The sequence below is a fragment of the Meles meles genome, chromosome 3 (assembly GCF_922984935.1).
Source record: "Meles meles chromosome 3, mMelMel3.1 paternal haplotype, whole genome shotgun sequence".
NCBI classification, from domain to species: Eukaryota; Metazoa; Chordata; class Mammalia; order Carnivora; family Mustelidae; genus Meles; species Meles meles.
The window spans coordinates 104179618-104199625 of NC_060068.1; the positions used below are offsets into that span (position 1 = coordinate 104179618).

Sequence of the window (20008 nt, forward strand, 5' to 3'; positions counted from 1 at the left end):
ACTGCCACCACCCCCCTCCTCAATTACTAGTGGATTTTTGACGCAGGGATGGTGTTGGGAGGGTAGAGAGAAGAAGTGATGAGGGAAGAGGCAACCTAAGAAACCTGGCAACTCGTTAATTAATTAATTAAAAAGAAACCTGGAAGCATGGCTGTCAGCTGGATCGTTGGATACCCTGGATCACTGCTTCACTCTAGGTCAGAAGTCCTGAATCTGTAATCCTTAGACCTCAGGATTACTAGGCAAATCCTTGTGTACAGAGATTTTTCTAGGCAGAGGATAGGAAATCCTTATTGGATTCTCTAAGGCACATGTTGACCTATGAAAGGTTATGCTGCATTGGTTTAAGGCAAGGCCTCGACCTCCACAAACACAGGCAATTTTAGTCATAAGAAGCTAGAACATTTTATCGCCAAGGAAAAGGCGAGACTGAAAACTCTGCCTTGCACCAAGCTACATGGCAGGTGTGTGGCAGGGCCAGGATCTGAATCTGGGATTCATAGGATTTTATTATTTTTTTTTAAAGATTGTATTTATTGGGGCGCCTGGGTGGCTCAGTGGATTAAGGCCTCTGCCTTCAGCTCAGGTCATGATCCCAGCATCCTGGGATGGAGCCCCGCATTGGGCTCCCTGCTCAGCAGGGAGCCTGCTTCCTCCTCTCTCTCTGCCTGCCTCTCTGCCTACTTGTGATCTCTGTCTGTCAAATAAATTAAAAAAAAAAAAAGATTGTATTTATTTATTTATTTGCGAGACAGAGAGAGCATGAGCGGGGGTGGAGGGGGCAGAAAGAGAAGGAGAAGCTGGCTCCCCGCTGAGCGGGAAGCCCAACTCAGGTGTCTATCCTGGGACCCTAGGACTGTGACAAGAGCCAAAGACGGCCACTTAACCAACTGAGCCACCCAGGCGCCCTTAATATTCTTTTTAGTATATCAACAGTTCCTGAGCTGGGGTCCCTGGTTGGCCTTCAGGATCCCAGAATCAGCTCAATTGCGTGCACAGTTGAGAAAATGCCCACTTTTCTATGGGAAGGAGTCAGTGCTTTCACCACATTGTCAAAAGGGTCTGTGACCTACAGAAGATGGAGGACCCCTGTGATCCTCTCTGTCGGTCCTCGGTTCTGCCTTGCCCACAGACCCTGGAGAACTCACGGGTAGAGGGGTTTCTGTTCTGGGGCAGCTGACGTCCAGTCAGCGTGGGGACGTACGTACATGAGGTCAGCGCTCTTGCGGACTCCATGCAACCCATCCTAGCTTGGGGACACTCAGCCCTTTCCCAGGAATAGGCTGAGAGTGACAGAGGGTATGCTGACAGAATGGGGCATGCTGAACGTGTTTGCATCAGCTCAGATGTCAAAGCTGAGACTTCGGACAGGCTCAGAACAGTTTTCGCCAAGATGGGCTCTGTCCCCTGGGAGACTGAGGGAGCAGGCAAGCCAGCCAGCACTCAGTTAAATGTCGTCTTAATTTGGAAAGCACAGAGGGACGTTTTTTTTTATCAATAGTCAGCCATTCTCCAGCACGAGGCGTGCGCTGCAGTGCTCAGTTGGAGCCTGGGGGCAACTCAGAGATTGATAGCAGCCTCCTGTCTGTCACCCAACTTCAGCTTGGCAGCTCGCTGACCCTGCCTCTCCTTCGGCTGAAACAAGCGTGAGACGGCAACCACTACCCAGGGGACTCTGGAGAGAACCCAGTCCCCACAGGAAAACAGTAGAGGGAGGGAGGTGGTCTTAGCACAGGCTCGGCTGGGCACATAATATGCACCTAGAAAATAGGCCAGCCTTTTCCGGCTCCTACTAAGGAGGGAGTACAATGTAATGGGTAGGGAGAGGAGAGAGGCATGATCAGAAACATTCATTCAACAAACACTTTGTGTTTATTGAGTAATTGCTATGTGTCAGAAATAGCAGTGGGGGGTATACAGAAACACTGGTGCAACATTTAAAACACCTACTATGTGTTAGCTAGGCTTGGTGCTAGGTATTGCGTGGAGAGGGGGACAGTGCATAAAACCACACATTTTTTGAATAAATATTTACTGAACATGTACTAAGTACCCTGCACTGTATTAGAACTGAAGATATAATGACTTAAACAGCCTCATTCCGACTATAGCATCAGGACTCCCTGAAAACAGCATCTCTGGATAAGGAAACTGAGGCAGCAGAGAATTCCACAAAAGTCTCATTGCTGAGGGCCCTAGGTCCCCAGACTTGGGTCCCCCAGTATTTTAACCCAGGCTAGGGCCACTTCCCTGTCCTCTCCCTCAGTATGCCCTTTCAGGGCAATGACAATGAGCCATTAATAATGGAATTTTAAAGGCAAAGCACAGCAGGGCCCCGTCTGTGGAAGAAGCCCATCCCCTGGGGCCATGTGGAGCCTACAGAGACTGAACAGCCAAGGATTTTTGGTCCCTTGACAACACCTCTCTCATGACTCTCCCATCCTCTCTCTCCAGCAGGAGAACTTAAAAATATCCTACCTCCACGGCTGGTACCCCAAATTGAATCAATACTTAACTTATAGGGGCACCTGGGTGGCTCAGTGGGTTAAGCCGCTGCCTTCGGCTCAGGTCATGATCTCAGGGTCCTGGGATCGAGTCCCGCATCGGGCTCTCTGCTCAGCAGGGAGCCTGCTTCCCTCTCTCTCTCTCTGCCTGCCTCTCTATCTGCTTGTGATCTCTCTCTGTCAAATAAATAAATAAAATCTTTAAAAAAAAATACTTAACTTATAATTACTGGGAGGAACGAGGGTGACATCTGATCATCAACTCAGGACACCCACTGTCCTGGGGCTGTGTGAACTGCCCCTCCTTCCCCAGAAGGAATCAGGAACCCAGAATGACAACAGGAAGGGAACCGGCTGAAGAGCTGGGCTCCACAGGGTGGGCAGGAAATGACAGTCTCCAGAAGGTGCCTTGGGAAGGTTGATGGGCAGTCTGCATGGATCCAGGCTCTGGGCTCAGCTCAGGCTGGGAAAGGGTTAACCAAGTTCTTCACTGCAGGACTTCTTGGAACCTTAAAGATGCTGATGTGCATTGTGAATCTATAAAAAAGTGATGTCTGGTACAGCATTTCCCAAACTTATTTGACCACAGAAACCTTTTTTTTTTTTTTTCCAGAGTTTAGTGCGTTGCACAATTTAAAAACCTGAGCTTTAACCAATGTGTATATGGAGCCCATACCAGCAAGGGACCTTGTGCTAAGTGCTGAGGATTCCAGATTACAAAGACAACAAGGTCCCAGATCCCAAGGAGCCATCTGTGGGAGGCAACTGCATAAGGGGACCAGCATGGCAGTGGAGGGTGGTGGGGGTGGGGCGGGGGTGGCAGTGGCCAGTGTGCAAGGCAGCCCTGGAAAGGAAACAGCAGTCAGGGGGAGATGCTGGAGCTGGAGGAAGCCAGTAGTGAGAGGAAGGTGCTAGAAGAGTATGATAGGACCCACTAGAGGTTGGCAGGATTGGGGTGGGGAGAGATACGGAGCAGAGGGGAAAACATGGACAACCCTCTCCCGCCCAATTCCTCCCACCTCTCAACTAGCGGAGCTGGGTGGTCTTTCCCATTTGAACAGTTACTAGAGGATTTGGTCCTCAGTCCTTCCCCCACCCTCACCCCCACCGCATCTATGCTATTGAACTTGGGCTAAGATCCAGAAGCCAGGGAACAGCTATGCACAAATTCAGTAATTGGAGTCATTAGCGTTGACTCAGAAATCATTTTTTCCTAAGTCTCTCTCTTGGAGAAGCTTTTAAGACCCTTCAAATTGGTTAATGGAGAGTTTAGAAATGAGGTTGGAGCCTCAGCTTTCAGCTCCCCCTGCCCAACCCCCAGGTCTCCCCAACATACTCAAGGGCAAGAGTGATGAGATAATCCAATATCTATTTTATTAAACTCTCATCCCTTTCTGGCATACCTTTCACAAACAAGGATCTCTAAATCTACACTTCCCTGCTGCAAACCTCCAGGCGCTCAGTCTCCACTTCCTCCCTCACACTGGCCGGATGACAAGAACACTTTCACATAAAGCTACTGTGTGAAAGGCACAAAAGAGCCCTGGGCTAGGAGTCAGGGGGCCTGGGTCTTCTCCTGGCCTACTGACTCATAAAGCTGTGTAACCATGGGCACCACTCCGCCTCCCTGGGCTTCAGTGAGGACCAAGGTCCTCTCTGCCACAAAATGCCCCACATAGGCTCAGTAGGGTAGAAGGGCAGACACCAATGCCTTTGGTTTACAACTGAGAAAACAATGTAGTGGGTCAGGTCACTGCTTCAAGCTGACATGGCCTGGACTTGGGTCTTCACACACTTTCTTCTTTACTGTGCTGGGGCAGGTACTTAAGGTTCTTTGGGAAGTTGAGAAGACAACTGGCCTCTGCTCTGGGGCTCAAGTTGTGGTATCTCTCTGAGAACCCACAGGCTCCCTTCTTTAGGGCTGAAGTGAGAGGATCTGAAAAAGTCAAGCAGATACGGCAAGAAACTCGTTCCTTCCAAATCAAAGGTGAAATGGGAGATGATCATGAATCCACAGGGGATGAATAAAAGCGAATGTTGGGGCTCATCTTGAGAATGGCCTGATTAAGTGTTCTCTGAGTTTTAGCCATTCATGGAACCACCCTCATGGTTTTTGCCACCTCTCCGGATCTGTGTTCCCCTTTATCCAATTTCACAATGTTTTTCTTTAAATGGATTATTTTTAATATCTGTGAAACCATGATGTGCTAGTCACATTTTTGCATTATTAATTATCCATTTATTAAATATCCAACTAGTAAGATAGAAAATATTGAGTACCTAAAATCCTCTCATGAACCACCAGAGGCACATACATCAGATGTTGGCAAAAACTGATATAGTCGGAGCCTGAGGAAACTGAGGCACGGGAGGAAATAGGTAAGGGGTTTACTCAAGGTCATAGGCTAAGGTGAGGTCCAGGGTCTCTGGACCCTTCAGGAGAGTTTTTCACAGGTCACTGAATGAATCCCTTTTGTGCACAGAACCAGAAATCACTGTGGTTGTTTCCACTTCTCATTTGGGAGGCTACCAACTGGGGGAAAGGTCAAAGTCATTCATGGGCCATGTACTTGAAATTGCTTGAGATCCTCAGCTCCCACTGGCATGTCCACCTTGGAAAAGGACACTGACACCTGTTTTTCTTACCATCCAACCTCTCTGCTCTCCCCCTCAACACCAGTGAGAGGCACAAGTGACTAGGTCTTATCTCACCTTAGCCAAAACCCAGTCTGACAAGACTTCTTTCCAAGGGATAGCTGAACGGGGGGAGAGCAATGTTGGGGGCTCCAGGGCTGGCTCTGAGATGCCCACTTCTACAGAGGAGGCCAAGGTTCCCTGTGCTCGAGGCGTGTGGGAGGTGGGAGGTCCCGGCCAGCAGAGTGTTGAAGCTGTGGAGGGAGGGACTGGAGAAGGACTTCAATCCTTTAACTGCCAGTTCGCTGGTCCCCAGGGCTGTGAGGAGAAACGAGAGCAGCTCTTACTCATACTGTGGGTTCCTACTTCAGAGCAAGGACTTCTTCAAGGACTTAGTGGGCTCTGGCGTTGTTAACCCAGGCCAGCCCGAGTGACTCATGAGTGAGCAGGACTCTCAGAGGCCTTGAAGGGTAATTCAGGACAATGAGGCGGTATCTTGGGAGACCGTCTCTCCTGAAAAATTATCAGATTAGCTCCCACTTATTCAATACCTGCTCTGTGCTAGGTTGTGCTGAACCCTCTAGAGTCATCCCATTTAATCCTTACAACCCAGTGACGGAGGTACCAGTAGTACTCTCACTTTCAGAAGTGAAGAACCGAAGGCTCAAAGACACCAAGTCCAAGTTCAGTGACAGAGCAGCGGTTAAAACTCAGGCGTATCTGACTCAAAAAGCTATACTCTTACCCGTTTCTGGGGGAGGAAATGGCAATTGGACCAAGGGCTACTGCCACCCCCTTCTCTGCCACAGGGTAATCAGCTCGTGGGAGGGAACCTGTTGGCTTCGACACACACCTTTACCTGCTGCCTCCATGGAAAAGAGGGTCTGCAACCTCTCCTGGGCAGGTTCATTGCCCAGAGCTGCGGACTGCTGGTAACATCTCACAGCCTCTTCCAGGTTCCTCCGCACACCAAGGCCCTTCTCAAAGCAAATTCCCAAGTGGTACCTGCTCTGTGAGTCCTAAAGGGGAAGATGGACAGACACACAGATGTGTACACCTGCAGGAGTGAAGAACTGAAATGCAAAGGCAGGAGGAAGGCAGAGCAGTCAGACAAACCCGGGCTTCATCTGTGCAGGTTCAAGGCCCAGTCCTGGCCCTCTCTGGACCAAGGGATCACAAGTACAAAAAGCCAGAGGCCTGGAGTTTGCCCAGCACAGAGGAGTTGGGGATCCTTCTGCCCAGGAAGATTCGAGCCAGAGCAGCATTGCTGCTTCTCTGGCCAAGGCTGGTGCAGAAGGCGGGCAGACATGAGGGCCATGGGGAGCAGTCAGCCCAAGTATGGAGAACCCGGGAGTCAGGCTCCTACTTCAGCTGAAAGAGCCAGGAGCGAGAGGGGAGGCTAAGCTTCCCCAAAGGCCCTGCATGCCCTCTAAACCTCTACCAAGGCCCCACAAAACATACAGTCCAGAGAATGTTCCCCGTCTGAAAGATTAAAAGGTTCTGAATCCTCTCTCCCCTGACAACTAGGAGAAGGTAGGGCTGCGGAGCACAACCTATCGAGGCAGACTGCCTGGGTTCCAATCCCAGCTCCACCACCTACTGTGGAGGAACCTTAGGCAAGTACTCCATGCCTTTGTGCCTCAGTCTCCTCATCTATAAAGTGGGAAATCGTAACAGTACCTATCTTACTGCATTGTTATGATGATAACATACATTAATACATGAACAATGCTTAGATTACTGTTATTATTATTTTCATACCTTTATTTGCCCCCATCATTAATCTCACCCTCTCTGGTGGAATATTATCGTTATATTCAGGCCCCCAACTTAAAAAAAACCAAAATACTCTGTTGATTCCCAACCACGGTCCCATTTCTCTTCTACCTTCTAGTGTCAAATTTCTGGACCAAGTTTCTGTAACATGTGGAACAAAGTCTACATCATAAATATGGTAGGCTCACGGCCAGCACCGGACACTCATAAGTCCAAAACTCCCACCCTGCCACACTGCTCAGCACAAACCTACAGAGACCCAGTTCCTGCTGAGTGGGTGAGTGTGAGGACTGCGCCCAGCACACTTTGTGCACATCTCCTAGCATGCTGCGTGACTAAAGCAGACCAAAGGGCCCCCAGGCTTGTCCAGCTCGTGAAGGATGTGAGGCACCCTCAGCCCGAGAAGATCCTGGGGCTCTATCAAGGAAGGCAGGCACAGAGGCAGTACTGGTGAGTGACATTGCCCTCCTTTCGACGGCAACGACAGATAACACCAAGTAAAAATAAGAAAGTATTCTGATGCCCAGGAGTTTGCTGAAGCTATCATTGTGCTGGCCCCAAAACACAGAGGAGCCCCTCTGCAGGGAAATTCTCATCCAAGGCCATGACTTGCATTAATCCAGTACTCCTGGTCCTCCAAGAGGCCACACCAAAAAAAGAAAAATCCTAGTCAAGTACACTTGAGGAGTACAGCAAATCAGAGATGCCCTTTTGGTGAATGGCACGGAGAGAAAGCTCTGAGATCTCCTGCATTGAAGACAGCTGGTTGGCTCAGTATTTCCAAACCCCTCGGACCATGTTTTCCCCTGGATTACTTACAAACACCGCCTGGAAGTAATACTCCAGAGGATATACTCTGGTTCCCGCAGGCTGGGCGACAATACCCTCCTACATGTGCCACCACCCCCAAACTACTCCATGTCTTCTGACTTCCCTGAACCGCACAGCTCATGAGGACGCACCTTCCTCGTGCACCACTTACCAAGTGCTCGCTCGCACACCTGTTACCTTAGGTACACTGGGCTCCTCACAACAACAACAACTACAACAACCCTGCGAAGCAGCAGACAGGTGAGGCAGTCTGAGACAAGGGAAACAAGAAGCCACCAGCCTAGTCATGTGCTGATAAATGTAATCACAGGCTGTCCAGTGAAACCAGCCCTGCTTTGTAGTCCTGAGTCCCTTCTGTGTGGCACACACTCCTCCCACAGCTGATTTTAAGGCCCCCCCAGCACCTCTTGCAGACTGGTGTAAGCCAGCTCCCTTGCGCCACTAGACCTGCCCAGGGGTCACACAGTAAGTCAGTGACAGTTAAGAGTTAAAGCCAGCCCACCCCATGTGTCCCCGTCAACCGTATCCTGTGCACCCTGGAGCTCAGTACCAGTTCCCAAATCCCCTCCTTCCTCAGACTCGATCCCCCAACATGGTGGGACGCTGGAGATGGCCTACCCCATTGTTGGCTGCAAGCCAAAAGTATTTCACTGCGCTCTGCTCATCCAGGTGTGGCTCCTTGGTGAAAAGCACCCCGAGGAAAGCTTGAGCCTGTGGCCAGGGAGGAAGGAGAAACGTTATCTTGGTCCCTTCCTGGCCCCACGTGCTCCAGGAGACACCCCGCATGGGCACTCACCTCTCTCAAGCCCGAGTCAGCAGCCTGCTTCAGCATGGACACTGCCCTCTGCCGCTTAGGTGCCCCCATGGAGGCTGGGCCTTGCAGCAGACACCTGGCGTAGCGGTACTGAGCCAGCCTGTGGCCCTGGCTGGCAGCAAGCTGGTAGGAAAGGACTGCCTGGGACAAAGGGAGAGACCCCCTCCCCAAGTTAGCAGGTACCCCTGCAAGCCAGCTTTCCCTTCGAGTGAAATTTGTAAAAATTATTTTAATTAAATAGGACCTAATCCATACAGATTAGTCAGGAAATACAGATAAGCCCAAATTTCAAAATACAGATAAACTGAAAATAGAAACATGAAATCCCAAGAGATTCTGTCTTCTAAAGATCATTCTCGGCTCACCTTTTAGTTCACAGCTTTGCAAATTTCTTCCCCCACACACATGTGTTTATACCTACACGCATACACATTCACATACACAGACGTATATAAATGTATGTGTGTATAACAGAGGAAAATAAACAGAGAGACAGAGAACAACATTCACAATTTTGTAACCTATTTTTTCACTTAACAATACACAGAGAATGTCTTTCCCTGCCAGTAAATACAGACCTAGCCCATTATATTTAAGACCCACATAGATATTATAAACCAATGCAATGGAAGGAACTTCAAACTGCTTCCCTCTTCTTTTGCCATCATATACAATTCTAAGAAATTCACCCTTGTATAGAACATCTTTGTCTACTTTCCTACTTGTTTAGAATGAATTAATCCATTCCCCAAGGTAAGGTTCTAGGTCCTGACGATACAGCTGCGAAGAAGACCAACAAGGTCCCTGACTCCTTTTGAGTCGAAATTCCTAGAAGTTAGGAGCTTCTTCTTCTTCTCTTGTGGCTGAGAGACAGAAGCCGAACTCTCCCCAACCCCTGCCCACTGCTCATTTCTGGAGGTCACCTCTCGACAGTGCAGCATGGCGGACAGGCCTAGGACAGAGAGAAGGTCTGGTACCTTGCCCAGGTCCCTGGGGGTGCCTCTGCCATGCTCGTGACACAAGCCCACGTTGTACTGTGCTTTGCTGTAGCCATGGTCTGCTGCTTTCTGGAAGTAAGAAAAGGCTGTCGCGTAGTCCCCATTCCTCATGTTCTCTGTGCCTGTGAGAAAGCAGAGGGCAGAAATACAGCTTCCTCTCTGAACTTCCCCACATCCTTGGCCAACTCATAGGCTGCTTCCTTGCTTTTTGGTGCTAGACACTTTCCATGTTTCCATCCTCCAAATGTTCCACTGGTTTGCCAAAGACCCCAGTGGCTTCTGTCCTCCTATACAACATCCTCCTCTTGGTGACAGCATCCCAATCTCCCTTTGGGAGGAGAACCTCCCCTTTCCCCCACTCCCCATGCTACCAATCCATGTACTGTGCTCTTCTCCACCAATAAGTCCCTCACTCAGGAATTGGAATCTTAACCTGGTTGAGGCATGAGAAACAGCTTTTGCAGGTTTATTGTGAAAGCAGCACTCTGAAGACACCATCCCTAAGTCACTGCCCCCCTCATTCTTGTTCTTTCTGACACATGGCAAGTCAACAGATCCCAACAGATTCCTTCTGTGCTTAAGATAGCCAGAGGGGGTTCGAGCTGCTTGTAACCAACTAAATGTAACTGATAACAGCTGATACTGTTAATCCTGCTTTAGGAGGAACTCATCAGAGAGAATATAAGAACTACAACACAGATGAACTCGGGATGTCCGACAGCCAAGCCCATGTGCACTGTATGATACAAAGAAACAAAGAAACAAATGAAAAACAGAGACAGGGCTGGGTGCAGCCAAGTCCCCGAGTTCCCATTGAAACCTTTTCCTGAGCTGTCTCTCCTGCCTGGGGTTATCTCTCTGCCTCCACCATCAGGCCTTCCCATCCTGTTTCTCTGGAACCTTCAGACCACACTCAGGTTTTAAACACTCTTTTGGCATTTACTTAATATACAAGCCTTTTTCTCTGAACTAAACTGTTTCCAGAGGACAAGCACTGTCTCCTCAATTAGACTGCAAAATCCTGGAGGCAGAAGCAGAAAAAGAATGTAGAAGAAATAACTTTGCATTGGGTGAAAGCTCTATACAAATGCAAAGTATGATTATGGCTTATGCTCCCTTTGTGTTCTGCCACACTGCTTAGCATTGCTGAATAAATGAATATATGAATGAAGGAATGGGCAAGAAAATTCTCAGAAGAGACTGTCTGCCCATCAAAATTACAAAAAGCTAATGAGGCAGAAGCCAGGTTCCATTCAGCCCTCCCCAGTGAATTAAAGTCACCTCCCCGCTACCTGAAAATTCGCTGTCCAGGATTCACAGAGCCCTCTGTCCTTGAGAAGACTAAAGAGGGCGAAGGATACCACCCTGAGTCCATTCCCCCCACCCCGCTGGCTCCCTGATCCATCTCTCTTCTCTTTCTCTTCTGCCCCTAACCAAAACCAAGCCACCATGAGGCCTTGCTATGCTATCAGCAACAGCTCCAACCCAGCCTCCTATTTCCTCTGACATCTCTGCACTCCACGACTGTGCATACGACAACCAGAGAAATCTGAAAAAGTAATTCAGATCATGTGATGGTCCCTCCTCCTGCTCCAATGTAAAACCTCCATTGGCTTATCTTGCTTCAAAAAACCACACTCCTCTGTGGCTCAGAAGGCCTTGCCTGATCTGACCCCTCCTTGCTTCTTGACTTCATTTTTTTCTTTTTTTTAAAAAAAGATTTTATTTATTTGTCAGAGAGAGAGAGTACACACAAGCAGGGAGAGAGGCAGGCAGAGAGAGAGGAGGAAGCAGGCTCCTTGCCGAGCAAGGAGCCTGATGCGGGACTCAATCCTAGGACCCCAGGATCATGACCTGAGCCGAAGGCAGTGGCTTAACCAACTGAGCCCCCCAGGCATCCCTTGACTTCATCTTTTTCTAAACTCCTGGTGATCTCTAAGTTCCAGCCACACTCACCTTTCTTTTGTTCCTTTAACAAGCAAAACTCAATCCTGCCTCAGGACCTTTGTACTTGCTGTTCCCTCCACTTGGATAGCTCTTTCTCTGGATGGAAACAAGACTGGCTTGTTTTTGTCAATCAGGCCTTAGCACAAAGTTCTTTCCATCAGTGAGGACTTCCCCAAGTCACTGACACACTCCTCTATTTACCTTTCTCTATAACATTTACCACCACTGGAAATTCTCTTGTTTGCCAACTTATTGTTTTTCTCCCCTGCCCCCGCCCGCCACCACCTTGATTCACATGTCAGATCCATCAGAGTAAGGACTCTGTCTTATGAATCACTGTATCCCTAAAACCTAAAATAGGGCCTAGCAAAAGGTGAAATTTGTACTGAATGAATCCCAGCTTCTCACCCATCTGCGAATTATGTGAGTCGCCACATTAAAAGGCCTGAAACTTAAGCCAAGCCACCATGGAGAACAGGACAGACAGTGGAGCGGCACCTGGAGTCTCCAGATGTGGGTAAAGTGCTCCTGTCTGTGTACTTGAGGGCCTGCTCCAGACCTCAGGGGCTTGTTCTTGCCTAGATGTGTCAGAAAATGCAAGGTATCCTCCAAGATTTCTCTTCTCCTTCTTACACGATAACAGAATTTTCAGGAAAGCACCTGGTCATTCAGTTACAGACTACATTTCCCAGTCTCCTCTGCAAGTAGGCGTGGCCATAAGCCTATACTCTGGACAATGATTTGTACAACTTGCAGGTTGCAAAGGGGTGATTCTTTAGCTTTCCCACCTTTCCCCTTCCAGAAAAAAGCCAGAACAGCCAAACTGGACCTTGAGATGGAAGCCAGTTTTAAGAATGGCAGAATCAAGAGGATGGGTCCCTGACTTGACTGTGCCACCATGCCAGATTTGGTCTACCTACCTGGGCGAAAATAAACTCTCTCTTGTTTGAAGCACTCCCTACCCTAACTCTGTTTGACCAGCCCCAAAGTCTTTCCATTTTCCCATCCGCCCGCCTTGAAGCAAGGTCCACCCAGTTACCCAGGAAGTTGAAAGCAATGGAAACGGTGAGCTGGAAGAGCTGCTGAATGGACGTCACAGCCTCCTCGAGGGAAAGAGTTTTTGATTTCTCTTGTTCCTGGGGAAGAAATAAAGACTCATCATGGGATGGTTCGTTGGAACTGCCACCTACCCAGGGGAAAGTTACAAGAATCTGGAGGCCAAATCTGAACAATACCTGCTTTTCTCCAGTGGGCTGAAGCTGGGCTGGCTCTGCCCTGGGTCGAAAGTTACCACTGGTGGGCAGGAAGCTGAGATCACTGGGATCTGCAAGGAAAATGGGTGACACCCAGTCAGGACAAAGGAGAAAGTGTGGTTTCTCCTTTTCTCTCCCTGTCTCAGTCTCCCCAACCCCTCCAGCCAGCGCCACTACCAGGTAACAGATTCATTCCGAAGTGCCCCAGAAAGCAGGTGCCCTACAAGAACAACAATCCCCTCATCCCGCATATGCACCAAAAATGGTCTATCCGCCCAATTCCCCACCCCGCCCCCACCTTTGGCTGATTATAGGTGGTGGAAACATACCTTCCTCACAAGGGCCCTGAGGACCAGATGCCCTCAAGGAGCTGTGTGAAGAGAGGTTCTCCGACTGAGTGGAGCGTTCTTCCTGGCCCAGCCTGGGTTCCCTGGGACCAGTATGCCTGGGAGTTGGTACATCAGGGCTGGGAAGGATGTGTCTCCGAAGTGCTGGAAAGACCCAATAAGAGCAGTCCCATCAGGAGGGGATCAGCTTGGTCTGCCTGAGCTGGCCTAAGGGTTCCCCGAGGTTTGGGGGGAAAACGTGGAATCTCCTGTCACCTCCTTCACACACCCCGACCTCCCTCCTCCATTTCATTTGCTGGCTTCTATCTGTAGGGGTCCAGAGGGGCCACCATTTATGCTGATCACCTGCCCTGGGTATAAACCATTCATCTGCCTAGATTTTTCTAGTAGTATGGAGGCATCTACCTTAGTCACTATTGTAGCCTCAACACCTAGCACTTTGATGATAATATGGATCATGATTGTAATCGTAAGAACAAGAACTTAAACTAATACTTTCTGGGTACTTACTATGTGCAAGGCACTGTTCTAACTCTTTGACATGTATTAACTCATTTACTTCTCCCAAGAAACCTATGAGGTAGATTTTTATTATTACCCCATCTTATAGATGACAAAACTGAGGCACAAGGAAGTTAAAAGTGACTTGTTCAGGGACACAAGACTAGTATGCAACAGCTCTGGGGCTTGAACCCTGACACTAACTCCAGGGTCTTAACCACTTGGGTTATACTGCCTGGGTACCATACTACATGATAGCTATTCAATGAAGATTCACTTATTCATGAATGACTAACCAGAGAATGACCTAACTGGCTCAGGGGTAAGCAGGAAGCCACACCCAGGATCTGAAGTAGTCTGGATCCCTGTGGGGCTCCCTCCATGGAAGGTGAGGGGAGGACATGGGAGGACACCGAAGAGCAGGTGTGGCCCACACTCTGGGCGGATAGAACTTCCTCACATTCCCTTTCCTCTGACTTCAGATAGGAAAGGCAAGGAGCTGCTGATGGCTCTTTTCCTGAGGTGTGTCCAGAGACACTTCCTGGCCCAGAGATACTCCCAGCCTAGCCCTGCTGTCCCTGGGACTGAGAACTCACAGGAGCGCGGATGCCACAAGGGAGATGAGAGGAAACGGTCCAGGGGACTGCGCCAAGAGCAGTACCCCGTTTGCCGAGGTCCTGCTGGCAGGGACGACTGGAAGTGGATCTGCCTTGCCAGCTGCAGGGCCAGCACGGCCAGAGTGCCCTGGAAAAGACAGCACATCAGGGACCGGACTCTGTACCGGTCACCTCCTTCAGTCTCACCCTTCAGCTCAAACATCACTTCCTCGAGAAGTCTTTCCAGACTCCCGGCTGAGATCAACTAATCTCCCAGTGCCCAAACTTCCCCTATAAAGCCCTGGTCACACTGGGGCTTCAACAATCATCTCAACAATTATTTACCTAAGTTCTGTCTCTCCTGTTAGTCTCTAAGCCCCATGAGGGCAGGAATCGTGTATGTTTTGCTCACTGATGTATCCCCAGAGCCTAAGAGAGTACTAAGATATAGTACTAATAAAAATATACATGTATTTATCAAATGCATGGTAAGTTAATGAATAAATAAAGCCAAGCAGGCAAAAGGATAATGTTACGGTAAGCCGGGGTTTGGCCACAATTATAGTGACAGGTCAGAGTTCCCCATCAGGTTCACTCTCCTTCTGTAGCCTGGGGCACAAGTCTTTCCTTCCCTCTGCCCAAGCCACCCCACCAGAGATGCAGTCACAGGTACAGGCCTGCTGAAAGTGTCTTGGTGTCTCTTCTCTGACAGGTCTGTGGAAGACCTAAGTTAGCTCCTAGTCCAGTGACTGCTTGGTTTTCCCCCTCCCTTCCTGTGAACACCCAAACAGTTATTTATTACAACAGGCACGGAGTACACTGGCTGAGATAAGCTACAGTCTCTGTCCTCATAGAGTTTACATTTTCACTGAGGGAGAAAGACAGATTTTGAGTACACAGAAATATAAACACAATAACTACAAGTTATGCTAAATGCCAACAAAACAAAACAAATCAGGAGTTTTCACAGAGCATAAGAGGGAGGTCTGAGAAAATAGGGCATCAAAGAAAGCCTCTCTTGGAGGAGTGATATGTGAACTGAGACCAGAAGGAAGAGAAGGGACATGTATCCACGGCAGTGGGGACAGCTTGTACCCAGGCCCTTTCACATGGTCAACAGTGACAGAGCTGAGGGACAGCATCAGGACCCCTGGAATTCAAACCCAGTTTCCAAAAGGACTCACTGTGGAATTGCTTTAGGGCTCAGGTCCTCAACAAATTGGGAAAATGCTCTGCTCTCCAGGGTATGCTATGCCCTTAGTCCACAGCCCCAACAGAGAGAAGTGGCCTTGCCACAGAGGCATTCCAAGTTCCATTCTGCTGGTAACACCAATTTACAATGAGACAACTGAGGCTCAGGGAAGTCAAGTTACCTGCCCAAAGTATACAGCAAGAAAGTGATAGGGATAAGATGTGACAGACACGAAAATGGTGTGTACAGAGCCTGGATGGCAAACATTCTGCCCTGTTTGGACCTAGTGTTCGCTACTGAGCACCTGACTTTATAGGTCGAGTCAACTGACCTATGGGAGAGTCAACAAATATTTTCTTTTTTTTTTTTTTTAAAGATTTTATTTATTTATTTGGCAGAGAGAGACACAGCGAGAGAGGGAACACAAGCAGGGGGAGTGGAAGAGGGAGAAGCATGCTCCCCCATGGAGCAGGGAGCCCAATACAGGGCTTGATGTGGGGTTCGATGTGGGGCTCGATCCCAGGACCCTGGGATTATGACCTGAGCCGAAGGCAGACGCTTAACCACTGAGCCACCCAGGCGCCCCAACAAATATTTTCTGAGCAATTATCATATACGAGGATCTGTACTAGCATTTCCCTGTCCCTTCCTGTGCATACTCAAATACTTCTTTATTACAATAGGTGCTGCGTACACTGGCAAAGACAAGTTACAGTCTCTGTCCCCATGGAGTTTACATCTTCATTAAGGGAGAAAGACAAAATTAAAGTACACAGAGAAATAAACAATAAGCTGTAGAGCCTTGTAGCTAAGATCATGAGCTCCAAAATAAATATGGTTTCTTTACTTCATAGCTGTATGACCTTAAGCATGTTACCTAGTTTCAGAGCCCAAGTTCCCTTATCTATAAAATGGAGATTATATTTCCTTGCAAGATTTTTGTAAGGATTAAAAATGATAATGCATATATAATATTTCATTAATACATAAAATGTCAGCTGTTTCGTATTATTCACTGTAAGCTTCATCAAGGTAAGAATCGTATCTACCTTGCTCTCCATTGCATCACTAGTGCCTAACAAAAATGCTCAGAGATGTTAAACACATTTTTACTGAATGAAAGGAAGAAGAAGGCAGGGAGAAGGGGAGCAGCAATACCTCACCAGATATGCTCCAAATGCCATGGGTTACTCAAATTTTGAGTGTGGGAACATTGATGCTCTAGCTCTTGTTTCTAGGCTATATTCCCATGCAGGATCATTCTCATCCACACTGAAGGGCAAGGACAGGACTGGGGAAGACTTACCCATGATACGGCATCCCACAAGGTGTTTGAGGAAACACGGGAAGACATCCACTGGAAGGCATCCTTCCATCCATGGGACCTTGGGCCCCTGTTTGTGCCTGGGCCTGGGCCATGGGAGCCTGACCTAGATGAGGCAAGAAAGACTATCAAGTTCTAGCCCAAGTGGGAGGAGGAGGCCGGAGGAAGAGATGGGTGACAGAATGGGAGTATCTCACCTATCAAAGCTGGGCACAGGGACCAGCAGGTTGGAGGAGGCAGCCTGCGGCCCATCTGGGTTAGTGGACTTGGGGGTCACCCCCCGGAGGCCAGGTCCCAGCAGACGGGGAAGAGCTGTGTAGAACCACAAAAATCAGTCACCTTGACATAAATAGAACTCAGGCAGTGGAGGCCCCACCCATCTTTCCTCTGTCCGCTTGACAGAGCCACACCACAGGAACCCAGGAATCACTGGCGGGCTGCCCTACTGTTCTTAGACAAGGACATACGGGGACTCTTGCTTAGTGCAGTTTCTGAGGTGCCATCCAAAACCAATAAGCCAGGATCATTCAGGGCATATTTTGAAAATGCTCCCCAGGTGACTCTGAAATCCTCCCAGGGCTGACGATCACTGTCATAATAAAATTACCGGGCAGTTACACACAACCTCGCTCAGCGTTTGAAGGCTCCGTCTCTAAATCCCGCCTCTTTTCTTGGCTCCGCCTACTCCACCTGCCGTGCTTGTCTTTCGGACTCCAAGCCCCGGATATTTGACTCCTCCCCTTCCAATAGCCCCACCCATTTCCGTGGCTCTACGCTCCACACTGTTCCCATGAGCCCCACCCACACCTCGAATTCCGCGGCCCTGACAGGCGGGTGTAGCCCCGCCCATTTAGACTCCGCCTTTCCTCAACTTCAACCCCGCCTGCTAAGGCTTCGGTTCAGTCTTCATGGCCGATCCTCCTTCTCCAGTTCAGGGCCTCAGCTGCCTCACGACCCGCGGCTCCGACGCCTCTTACCGCGGCCCAGGAGTCCCGGGAGGCGCCACATGCCGTCGCCAACAGCATAGAGAACTCGCAGTCCCAAGACCGAGGGCCGGCCACGGGGCGGCGGCTAGAGGGACCGCTGTGGCGCCCTCCGAATGGCCGAGTCCCAGGGAAGCACTCAGTCAGCCAATTAGAAAGGGTCACAGCCGGAAGGCCGGGCGCTGCGCGAAAGGAAGTGGGGGGTGTAGGCGTCTTCAGGGCTGGCGAGGAGGTGAGCTGCAGCAAGGACATGGATGTGGGCCCGACCTCCCCCTGGAAGAGGCGTCGCTCGTCGCCCGCCCGAGAACGGGGAGAGCGCGCAGCCGCGGGGGTTCGCAGGTGGCTGAGCCGAACCACGTCAGAAACGGGACTGTGGAGAGGTGGGGCCGAGGGTCTCGGTTGCGCAGATCGGTGGCGCCTGCGCCGGACAACTTTGCAGACACCAGTCCCTCACTGGACGAGTAACCAGGGCCAGGTGGCTGAGGAGCTCAAGGGTCCAACGAGAGAAGCTCGTAGTCCGAGCTCTCCCGTCCGAGGCCCGCTACTAGGAGATGCGGCCCGGACCGAACGGGGAGGCGACTGAAAAAAGACAGCGTTCTGATTCCGGGGTTCCAGTTGTGGCTCAGGTTTCTGTCACCGTGTAGCTTCCGCACGACCCCTTTTCCTGTCTGGGCCTCAGCCTGCGCCATGATAGGATCTGATGGAGTGATCTCGACTAGTCCTTGCTGGCTCAACAGGAACTGCGGGAGTTGCTTTCCAAATACCTAAGAGGAGATTCCCCCCCACACACACACCCGTTAATCAAAACCTGTCACAGACCCACCCAGTGTTATCTATGCATTATTCTGTGTGGAAGAGAATGGTTCTGCTTTCACCACGCGGATCTATAAAGGAACTCAAATTCAAATGTAAGATGCTTGGACTTCCACCCTCCTTTCCCCCAGGTACATGACTTGCGGTTGGGTGGAAGTCTACACCTGGGGTAACAGTTTACTGGGATCACCTACTTTTAGACCCTGGCATGACAAGACAGTTGTATTTATTCAACAGTATTTAAGCCATATGGCAGCCACTATGCTAGAATCTGAGAAGACAGTTAAGTAAAGAGCATTTGTTACCTCCCTGAATACACCATCCCATGTTTTAAGAATGGCCTCTGGAATTCCACAAATGGTTTGAACCCTGGCTTTCTTACTTCCTAGCTATGTGTTCTTGGGCAGTTTACTTAGGCACTTTAAGCCTCAGGTTCTTCATCTATAAAACAGAAAAAATACCCCCTGAAATTGAAGATTACATAATCCATTTAAAATGTTTAGCATAGCCCCTAGCACATAGTAAGAGCCCAATGTAATTTGCTATTGCAGTGGTGGAGGAGGTGAGCAGACAAAAACAATAGATATGTCCCAATAGAAGCATGAGCACTGGGTTATGGGATACTGAGAAAGGATTCAGGAAAGTAGTCGCATTCGAGCTGGACCTTTACATATGAGTAAAGAGTTGGCTAGGCAGAGAAAGAAGAAAGCCATTACACGCAGAAGAAACAAAAAATAAAGGCTCAGGAGTGCAAATATTGGGAAACTGTTTAGAGATACCCTTGCTTTGGGATTTGGGACAGCCACCTTTCACATTCCTTGTGTTGCTGCCTCAAAATAACCAGCGTGCTGGTTTGGCTCTGTTCTTCCTCCGGGGACTTCTGCACCTTTCTTCCTGTCAGCCTGTCTGCAATCCTTTTCATGCCCCCAGGCTTGGCCACGTCCAGCTCTTCAGTGACAACTGTTTGAGCCCTCACTGTTCTCTGCTTTTCCCAATTCCTGTAGCACTTAATTTCTTACCACACAATTGAGCAGTAATTATATGTTGTCCTGTTATTTAATTATCTCATTTGTGTAAGTCTACTCTCCCCAGTTCTTTCCCTCAGGGGAGGGATGGCATTTTCCCATTTTGTGTCCCACATAGAACTTGACGAACTGTCAAACAGTGTCTCTTGACTGGACACCTTGTGCTGAAGACAATTACAGACAAGAGCACTAGACCCCAATCAGGGATTTATTGATTTGGGTAGGAATATGTTCATTCCACATATAAATCCTGAGGGCCCTTCATGTTTGAAGCTAGCTGAAACATTGTGATGATAACGTATCTTGTTTCCATGTGTAAAATGACACCATGTCTCTTATTTCTAGAAATCTAAACACTGACCACTTATGTGCCTCGGCATGGGCAGCTGGAGTCCTCAGTGGCACACCAGATCACCTGTTCAGTGTTGCTTGGAGGAGCACCATCAGAACAACAACTTTGTTCCCTTGCC

General features: G+C 49.2%; 1 protein-coding gene across 2 annotated transcripts; it reads right to left on the bottom strand.

Moving 5' to 3' along the window:
* Positions 1 to 3856: 3856 nt before the first annotated feature.
* Positions 3857 to 19467, bottom strand: DELE1 (DAP3 binding cell death enhancer 1). 2 transcript variants are annotated; one of them, XM_045999927.1, is made up of 13 exons: positions 17695 to 19467; positions 16915 to 17029; positions 16700 to 16823; positions 14202 to 14349; positions 13087 to 13248; positions 12740 to 12828; positions 12544 to 12640; positions 9537 to 9679; positions 8542 to 8700; positions 8364 to 8456; positions 5992 to 6157; positions 5217 to 5456; positions 3857 to 4440 (listed from the first exon to the last, which is right to left on the bottom strand). In XM_045999927.1, exons 1-12 carry the CDS (start codon positions 17723 to 17725, stop codon positions 5218 to 5220), a joined length of 1566 nt encoding a protein of 521 aa, XP_045855883.1. In that variant the 5' UTR covers positions 17726 to 19467; the 3' UTR covers positions 3857 to 4440; position 5217. The 2 variants fall into 2 exon arrangements, with proteins under 2 accessions (XP_045855883.1, XP_045855882.1); XM_045999926.1 differs by having other exon boundaries at positions 3857 to 5456; positions 17695 to 19464.
* Between the last annotated feature and the right edge of the window lie 541 nt (positions 19468 to 20008).

Bases quoted from the DNA above. Each gene is read 5' to 3' on its own strand.
- DELE1 (XM_045999927.1), bottom strand. From the start codon at position 17,725: ATGTGGCGCCTCCCGGGACTCCTGGGCCGCG. The intron at 12,641-12,739 runs GTATTGTTCAGA...TTTCTTCCCCAG, and splicing joins AGCCCACTGGAGAAAAGCAG to GAACAAGAGAAATCAAAAAC. The intron at 9,680-12,543 runs GTAACTGGGTGG...GCTTTCTCACAG, and splicing joins CATTGCTTTCAACTTCCTGG to GCACAGAGAACATGAGGAAT.